The sequence below is a fragment of the Mytilus galloprovincialis genome, chromosome 2, assembly GCF_965363235.1.
Source record: "Mytilus galloprovincialis chromosome 2, xbMytGall1.hap1.1, whole genome shotgun sequence".
Lineage (NCBI taxonomy): Eukaryota > Metazoa > Mollusca > Bivalvia > Mytilida > Mytilidae > Mytilus > Mytilus galloprovincialis.
Genome location: NC_134839.1, coordinates 80,610,901 through 80,621,095, shown reverse-complemented (window position 1 = coordinate 80,621,095; position 10,195 = coordinate 80,610,901). Strand labels below are relative to the sequence as shown.

The 10,195-nt window shown below is 32.4% G+C and overlaps 1 protein-coding gene across 2 annotated transcripts; it reads left to right on the top strand.

The window, feature by feature from the left end:
- The first annotated feature begins 153 nt into the window (after positions 1 to 153).
- Positions 154 to 8,973, top strand: LOC143064542 (procollagen-lysine,2-oxoglutarate 5-dioxygenase 1-like). 2 transcript variants are annotated; one of them, XM_076237438.1, is made up of 6 exons: positions 154 to 693; positions 3,368 to 3,436; positions 4,640 to 4,744; positions 5,133 to 5,276; positions 7,272 to 7,400; positions 8,812 to 8,973. In XM_076237438.1, exons 1-6 carry the CDS (start codon positions 589 to 591, stop codon positions 8,965 to 8,967), a joined length of 708 nt encoding a protein of 235 aa, XP_076093553.1. In that variant the 5' UTR covers positions 154 to 588; the 3' UTR covers positions 8,968 to 8,973. The 2 variants fall into 2 exon arrangements, with proteins under 2 accessions (XP_076093553.1, XP_076093554.1); XM_076237439.1 differs by lacking the exon at positions 8,812 to 8,973 and having other exon boundaries at positions 5,133 to 5,341; positions 7,272 to 7,375.
- Positions 8,974 to 10,195: the final 1,222 nt, after the last annotated feature.

Genomic DNA, 10,195 nt, shown 5'->3' with positions numbered 1-10,195 from the left:
ACAAGATGTATATGTTGGGGAAATAGAGTTGTCTTATGAAATGAATTTTGCTAAGAATTTGAGAAATAAGGTATGGATGAAATTTTCAGATAGAGTATACCTTTTAACTGAGCAACCACATCATGTATACATTTTACGTCTTAAATGAGATGAATAATGTTGAAACTGTATTTTGAACTTTATAGTTATACCTTTGCATAATGTTAATTCGAGCTTTTAAGAGATGAACATAAAGACCGCATATGCTTATAAACATCACGCCTTGAATTCGACCCATCAAAATTATAATACAATTTTTGACCTCGGAAGTCTTTTAGAATTAAGAGAGAATAACCATAATTCTTAAAATAAAAGTTTTCCTATTATGACTACAGAATATGCATGTCTCATGCAATGTACTATATCCATTTAGTTGATATGCCACAGTTTTCACATAACTTCTAAAATGTATTTAGGAATGCTTAGAGCATGTGGCATTATATCATTAAATGACTTGTATATGATTTGAAGTTTTATCTGTATTAAACTTAACGGTCAATATATAATTGGTTGTTTCTTTGTTTCTTTGTTTATATTTAGGGCATTTTTATGTATATAACTAATATCAAGAACTGGGGTTATTTGGTGAATAATGAGAATTTTGACATATCACATATTCACAATGACTTGTGGCAGATATTTGACAATGAATACGTGAGTACTGTAAAAATATATACCTTTAATATTTTGAAAAAAGGAATGCTCTGGACGCGGCGAAACAAAATATCTGACTTTCCACACTTTTTAATTTTCCTGTGGCAACCTGCCCTGTGCTCCAGTTAATGCTTTCCTTTATCAGTTATACATCATAAAGTAGCTACTAGCATGATGCTTGATAAATAAAGGCAACAGTAGTATACCGCTGTTCAAAAGTTATAAAAAAATTGAGAGAAAACAAATCTAGGTAATTGGAATTTACGTTCCTGTCAATAAAATTTAGAATGGAAATGGAGAATGTGTCAAAGAGACAACAACCCGACCATAGAAAAAACAACAGCAGAATGTCACCAACAGGTCTTCAATGTAGCGAGAAATTCCCGCAACCGGAGGCGTCCTTCAGCTGGCCCCTAAACAAATATACTTGTGCAGTGATAATGAACGCCATACTAAACTTCAAATTGTACACAAGAAACTAAAATTAAAATAATACAAGACTAACAAAGGCCAGAGGCTCCTGACATGGGACAGGCGCAAAAATGCGGTGGGGTTAAACATGTTTATGAGATCTCAACCCTCCCCTATATCTCTAGCCAATGTAGAAAAGTAAATGCATAACAAAACGCACATTAAAATTCAGTTCAAGAGAAGTCCGAGTCTGATGTCAGATCAATACTTTAAATTTTTGCGACTATATTGATTATATATTATCCAATCGAACAAAGGACAAAAATATACAATTAAATCTTCGTCATACATTGAATTACATGTACAAATTGACAATAATGATCGCCTAGATGCTGCCCTCTACGACAAATAAATGATTTTTATTTTTTCAATTGTAAAATTTTCTTCCATATGTCCCAGCATCCCCTCAGTATCTGTGTATTAAGTATATATACTTTCTAATTGATATGGTATTCAGAGCTTGTCTTTCCTATATCGTTATTTCGTTGAAAAGGATTACTGCTTACAAGGAAGCTAAGTTGATTCGCTGCTTTTTTCTCAAGTTTCTATTTGTAACAGTCTTGTATATTCTTTGTCTAGAAAATCACATCTTCCTTTCAAACTTTCACATTTGTTCAAGTTTAAGGCGTTCATGAATTTACTTGTAGTGATGATTTATGAATTTAATAATATTTCATAGAGTTGTTTTCATTTTCCTTAACCTGGTATTTATATGTTACCTGAAATGAACAAAATACCTTTCCCCTTGTACAATAAAGATTCAGGGACGATTTAACATTAAGAAAAATATTAAAACAAAAGTTTTCGTAAACAATATAAAACCCTAAAACCTTATGATGTATATTGATCTATATTAGAACAAGCATTATGTTTCAATTAGTCTGTATGTTCTATCAACGACAATAATTTGTTATTGGAACTTTTGTCAGAGTTCTATATTTGTGTCTGAATGTTGTAGTCCATTGTATGCCTTTGATGTAAGTAAAATATGTTTAATTGTTTGAATCCAATTGATGTCACCAATTTTGTCTTTATAATGGAACTATAACCGACATCCAAGTTGCAGGTAAAGCTAGCTATAAATGCTGATTAAACCCATCATTGTTTACTGAAACTGACTGTACTAAGAAATATGAAATTGGTTAATTTGTTATTAGTTCCGTTGATCGGTAAAGTCTAACGTTTGAGTATGCCTGTTTAGTTGACTTCTCGTTTTTGAATTTAAAAAAAGTTCTGTATTTGTTTATACAGACAAAAACGATTTTCTTGTGACTGCTTATCATCGGGTATTTGTCAACATCATGTCGGGGTCTCGGTGGCCTATTGGTCTAAGTAGTTACTACTGTCTTTTCTAGCCAGTCAACATTTAGGTTGTTAGTTCGAACCAGCTCGTGCAGGTGCACTCGACTCTTATTTGACTATGATTGAATTTGTCAGTTTTCCTATCGAAGGCACTCCGGCTACCTCCACCAATAAATACTAGCCGCCACGAAATAGCCCAAAAGCGGTGCTTAAAATTCATTATTTTACAGGAATAACTCGACGAGAATCAGTAGTGGAGTATGAACTGTTAGAGCATATGTGTTTAGCCCGTTTTTCGTTGGGTTTATTATGATCAATTTTATTTTTCTATTTAAAATTTTAAAATTTGTCATTGTGTACAACATGAGATAGCCACCATGCATTTGAACTTTATTCCTTAACCCATTTCTGGATATCATTATTTCTCACTTTCATTCTAGAAGTAATAGGGATCGTGTTGTTCTATCGTTCTTTGTCTGTGCAGTGGTTTTGCTGTTTGTCCATTCGTCGTGTTTCTTCGTGTATTTTCGGCTCGTGGTTTTTTATTGTCCCCACTTCTCTTTTTCCGTGCAATTTGGTAATGTGTTTTTTTATAGGAAAAAAGGATTTCCCATATTTATGAATTTCTTTCGTGAACTCTAATTACAGTTATTTTTATAAATAAAGAAGTTTTTTTGTGTTATAATCTTGTATTTTAATCTGCATTAGGATATTATATATATAAGTTTATAAGTTAATGAAAGCAAGCCAAAAATAAGTTGTACTAGTGACACCTTTTATATACACATCTGTTAATATTTACAGATAAATAGTCTGTGGTTGATTAATGGAAGAAGAAAATTAAAAAAAAATAATCTTTTTTTAATTAAGGTATTTCTTTTAACTTTACATTTTGTTTCAGAATTGGAGAAAACGTTATATACATACAAATTATTCACAAAGCTTGGAACCTGATGCACTAATTGACATGGTAATTAACCTGCAAATTTGAGAGATTTTCAAAGGAAAGATTAATACAATTTAAGATCTAGATGTAAATTTCTTTTGTATACATACGGTTGGTTGTGGTAATAAACAAAAATATTTGGTCATTTGACTCATTCGCAACCATACAAACAACTATAGCTCCTACGCATGGCCCATTTCTATTTATTCCTGTCAAATTGGATCAAACTTAAAAAAACGAATATTGCTCAGAAGATCTGTTCAACTTCTTATTGGATTCTTTATTCATAAAAGGATACCATGATCACTGCAGATAATTCCTCAATCCTATCAGGGCTATCAAAACAAAAGTGAGACGTATTGTCTTCCAGGAGCGTTTTTATATGAATTATATCTTACAGTTCAAACGATACTCCAGAGGGCTTACACTTCTATTATAAATTCTCTCATAGAGGGTTCCTGCTCACAAGGAGGATAATGAACCAAGAGTTCACAGCGGTGAATTTGAAATAATTCCTTCATAAATTTACGGACGCATTCACGAGTTTGTTCACCGTTATGAATATCTGTTTTACGAATGACGACGATTATGTTCCTATTTTCCTAACCGCAATACCGTCCTCGAAATTACCTACCGAATAAGACTTACACAAACAACACGACTGGTGTCACATGAGAAGGAGGATACGCTTACCCTTCTAGAGCCCCCGCGATTTTGGTTGAGGTTCTTGTTGCTCCGTCCTTAGTCTTTATGGTTTGGTATGTGTGCATTTGGTTTTTTTTTCTTTCTTTTTTTTGCCATCGCGTTGTCAGTTTATTTTCGACTGAAGAATTTGAATGTCCCCTTGATATCTTTTGATTCTCTTGTATGTGTTTGCATGCTACAGTTTTCAAACACGGGCTTTAAAGAGATAATATTATTGTATGATTGATAAGGTAATCGGTAATCTCATACTTGTGTTTAAAAATGTGTATATAAAAAATAAATAAGTTAAGTAAATACTAGTAATCAATGTAGTGCTCAATACAATTTTAACTTTGTTTCATTGTATAAAAGTAATCAATGATCATTTATAATAGTGTTTGCTCATTTTCAAAGTTATCATTGTTATACAGTTAATACAATTTTCTTTTTTAAACTTGTAATATCACTGCAGTGATCTTGGATCATTTTTTTCTAATGAGTGTCATGTTTTTTTTAAATTTCATTCTTACTTTTTTCTTGTAGCCTTGTAACGATGTTGTACGGTTTCCGGTGTTCACAGAACTGTTTTGCGATCATCTTGTTGAGGAAATGGAAAACAGCGGCAAATGGTCTGCTGGCAAAAACAAGGTATTATGGCTTTTAAAAAACTTTTCCCTATTCTGTAAACGAAAAATGCCTTATAGATAATATGAACTAAGTTTAAAAAAACATTCTAAGAATATATGTTAAATTTCATCATCAGCGTATACTGGTACATAGATTCTAAAATAGCATCAAGTGTGATATGATATTTCGTAACCCAAGACTAATATTATTCTGCACAAGAAACATTGATGGAACCTTTTTCTCTGATGATAATACGATGTGTAGACAAACTTTATATATGTCTTTCAATGATCTGCAAAAACATGTTCGTTTTATGAGATGTCATCAGACAAAGATGCCTTTTCGTGATGTCCCAATAGCAACATTTGAAATAAACAAGACATTGACGTCATAACTTAACTTTCTTTAGGATGATAGAATCTCAGGAGGATATGAGAATGTACCTACTGTCGATATTCATATGAACCAGATAGGTTTTGAGGATGTATGGTTACAGTTCATTAGATTGTATGCTCGTCCATTACAACGAAAGGTCTTTATAGGATACAAAGGTGTAAGTTTGGTGATGACTGCATGTCTGGTCAAGAATATGAAATAATATATGTACTGAATTGTGAGGTATATGTTTAACAAGTTAATGTGTAAAATATGTTATTTACTTTTGGAATCACTACTCTTAAAACAACCCTCATTGGAACAATTGCCACTTGACTTTCATAGTTCTGACTGTATATAAAACAAAATGTAGGAATAACAGAACTGATGTTTCTACACATTTCAGTAGTCTTTCTTATACTCATTTAAAACTCTTCAATATCATTTAAAAGTTCGAATTCGTGATTGTAGATATCAGTGTGTCATTTATTACACGATCATGTTTACTTTGTAAAGAGGCAGGGGACAAATATACTAAAGATGATATTCAACGAAAAAATATTTGTCGGCAACCCGAGTCTATCGAATGCTTGAATCTCAAATATCCGAGTTAAAGGATACTACTGAACGTAAAAGTCATGTTTCATAGTTGGTACTCGTTCAAGGCACGACTACGCGAATTTCAAACTAAGATTTCTGTATTCCCATGATCAGCTTACAGTTTTTCAGTAGTAACATTGATCTGTTCAACATTTTCAAGAAAAAAGTCTTGATATTCATATAGACATCATACGGATTGCATTAACAGGTGTTGGCTCTCTCCAGGACAGTGTTAGGGTAGAACGTCTGAGATCAATACTACCCAGGTATTACGGTCACTATCACGAATATTGAGATGAACATGTTATAATTGTGGTGCGTCAGAACTAATTTTCTAGATATACTTTCATTCGGAACGTTTAAAATAGATGAAAGCCAATCATGATGTTTAACCTTTAATTCAATTCCCCGAGGATATCACCAGCCAGTTGTCCACACTTCTGTGCTGACATGAATTATCATTGATATGTTCATATTTATAAATTAACTGTTTACAAAATTTTTTAATTTTTGAAATACTAAGGCTTTTCTACCTCAGAAATAGATTACATTAGCTGTATTTGGCAAAACATTAAGGAATTTTGGTCTTCAATGCTCTTCAACTTCGTACTTTATTTGGCATTTTTAATTTTTTTGGATTCGACCATCACTGATGAGTCTTTTGTAGACGAATCGCGCGTCTGTCGTAAATACAAAATTTAATCCTGGTATCTATGATGAGTTAATTTACAACCACTGGGTCGATGTCATTGCTGGTGGAGTTTCAATTCCCCGAGGATATCACCAGCCCAGTTGTCAGAACTTCTGTGCTGAAATGAATTGTCATTGATATGGTCATATTTATAAATTAACTGTTTACAAAACTTTTGAATTTTTGAAATACTAAGGCTTTTCTACCTCAGGAATAGATAACATTAGCTGTATTTGGCAAAACATTAAGGAATTTTGGTCCTCAATTAATGCATTTCAACTTAGTACTTTATTTGGCCTTTTTAAATTTTTTGGATTCGAGCGTCACTGATGAGTATTTTGTAGATGACATGCCCGTCTGGCGTAAATACAAAATTGATGATGAGTTTAGAAGCTGATAATGTCAAAAACCTCCGAATAGATTTAACCTTGAATTCATGGTCTTAAGTAAATCTTAAAACATAGGAATTTTCGTCCGAAATGACAATTTAGCGACTGAGTGTTTTCTATTCCCAATCGTGTTTTTTAATCGGATATGGATTTGCAGAGCGCGTGATGTCATCTGCACAAATAACCCATACAAAGTGTGCGCGCCAAATCCCGCTTCATTTTGGATGTCAATCGATTACATCATGTTTTTTTCTTTAAATGTATATTTGTGTTTTGAACATTTGTAAACTAACGTTCATACTTTTAAAAGCATGCATGAACTTATAAACGAATGCTAAGACTTTGTGTATTGGTGTATGGAGAAAAGGTTTATATATTGAATATTAAGTCTGATACATTTAAAAAAAGATTCACAACCAACCAAGAACAGGTTATTTTCTCACATCGAAGTTTTCGTTCACTTCATTAGTTAGTAAATATTATTACTTTTAAGGAGGACACATCTCTCATGAATTTTGTTGTCAGATATAAACCAACCGAGCAGCCACTTTTGAAACCACATCATGATGCATCGACATGGTCTATCAATATCGCCCTAAATCGCATTGGTGTCGATTTTACAGTACGTACACAGTTTAACAACAACTTTAAATATTGGGGTTATTTTACTTTTGCAAAATTACAAAACTGATATTTCTACAAATTACACTACTATTTCTTTTGCTTATTTTAAAAACAAAATTTGCCACGAAACTTTTTACCTTATGAAGAACCATAAAAATCCCAAGAACAAATATTTCGAAAATAATATCAATTAAAGCATGGACATTTTTTTTTAACTATTATTACTAGTTTGGTGTATTGATATTATAACAAACAGTCCAATCGATAATTCAAACTATGTATTAGTTATGAATTTATTTTAAGACATAATGGAAAGTATTGTCATAAATCCCTTGCAAAACCATAGAATTTAATTTGCCAAGAAAAAGTTATTGTTTGTATAAAATAACGAAAGTGTCACGGAATCAGTTTTTGATGTATTAACCATCCATGGTAACACATCTGTTTTGTATGATAGTTGTTATCCATTAAATTGATGTATTTGAGCTTTTTATTTAAAATTGACATTTGATTACGGCCTTTCCGTTTTATATTTTCCTACATTCAGTATTTTTTTTGTTATTTCACCTTTTTTATAAAATGAAAGAAGATAAAAAAAAAATAACTTAATGATTATTTCGACCTTTTTTGCATAAAACATCACTTTGTCTAATGCACGACCACCAAAAAAACTAAATTTGGTAAACCTATAACTATGTTATCGTATTTAAACGATACTGTATCTGATTTAAAAAAAAAAAGATTCATTTTTATGAGTCTTGTGTAGACGAAACGCGCGTCTGGCGTACTAAATTATAATCCTGATACCTTTGATAACTATTGACACCACTGGGTCGATGCCACTGCTGGTGGACGTTTCGTCCCTGATGGTGTCAATAATGTGGTCATTTTTATAAATTCCCTGTTTACAAAACTTTAAATTTTTCGAAAAACTAAGGATTTTCTTATCCCAGGCATCGATAACCTTAGACGTATTTGGCATAGCTTTTTGGAATTGTGGATCCTCAGTGCTCTTCAACTGTACTTGTTTGGCTTTATAAACTTTACAATGCACATTTAAAAAAGGAAAGTTGTATAACATCCAAAGTGTGAACAGTAAAAACCAAACAAACAACTACAACTCAAAGTATATCTTTGACTGATTATGAATGTAAAATCACAAAATACAGAAACTCAGGTATGGGCACTCAAGAAGTTGGGTACACAAAATATCATATAGGCAACTTCCAAAATCTAGTTTAATTACTTACCATTCTGAGATATTGTCTGTCATCAATGTTGTGTCGTACCCTTGCTGTGGATGTGCGTTTGAGGTAGAGCTGATAACAGTAAATTAATATTACATATCATACTTGTAATCTAACCCTATAAGTTAATTCTTTGTCAACTTTATTTTGTGTTTTTGGCAGGGTGGTGGAACCAGATTCGTCCGGCAGAATTGTTCTGTTACAGATGTTAAGAAAGGGTGGATGCTTATGCATCCTGGACGACTAACACATTATCACGAAGGCTTGGAAGTTACTTCTGGAACACGATATATTGCTGTATCATTTGTCGATCCATAAAATAAAACGAACAATATCAAAATAGTTTGCTTTGTAGTGTGTTTCAGTTGGTTTATTCGTTCTTAAAAAGAAGTTGTCCTATTACTATTAATTTATCAGTTCTATTTTTTCTGAGTATTAAATAGTAGAATAAAGGCCATGTTTGTACATAAATTGACACCATGAACAAAATGAAGAATGAAACTTGCACGGCCCTGACTAAAGTAATTGTCTTTTTTGTATTCAAGCTCTTTATTTTTTAAATAAGTTTTGAAGTTTTAAATATTTTTGCCTCGAGTATCACTACATTAATTGACGAAATGCGCATTTGATGCATATAAATGAACTAATATAAAAAAAAAAATATCTAAGACTAACAAAGGCAGGGGTCTCCTGACGTGTGACAGGCGCACAGATGTGGTAGAGTTAAGAAACGTGCATCTTACGCAAATACAAAATTTGAATCCTAGTATCTATGATGAGTTTATTTACAACCACTTGGTCCATGCCACTGCTGGTGGAGTTTTTATTCCCGAGAGTATCACCAACCCAGGAATTTTTGGTACTCAATGCTCTTCAACTTCGTACTTGATTTGGCCTTTTTAACATTTTTTATTCATGAGTCACTGGTGACATTGCAGACGAAATGAATGTCTCACGCAAATACAAAATTTTAATACGGGCATCTATGATGAGTTAATTTAAACGTGTTTTGTGAGATCTCAACCCATCATCTATACTTCTAGCCAATGTAGAATAATAAAACACACACAGCAATTCACACTGCGAAACTCAGTTTCAAAGAAGTCAGAGTCCAACGTCAGAATATGTAACAAAGGGTATCAAAAGAAACTAAACAAAATGACAATGATACATGAATTAGCAAAGGACTACTAGCAGTTACAGACATGCCTGTTCCAGACCTCAATCAAACTGATTGAAAGACTTGTCTTCATAATTCAAGCACAATCTTTCTTGTTAGGGGTATAGTATCATTCAATCATAAAATATATGATAAGAACATAACTTGTATCATGACAATAACTGGTTTTAGAATAAATGTGTTTATTTCCGATGCAAAGACCCTATAAGTGAATCCGTATTAATAACTTAATATGCTATCTTAAATGGCCTGACAACCATACAACAGCATTGTAACTTAATCCCTTCTGAAAAAGACTGTTTTACGCTTTTGAGGTTAATGCAAACACCGAGAAAGTGATTTTGAGCTATAATTAATCTAAATCAA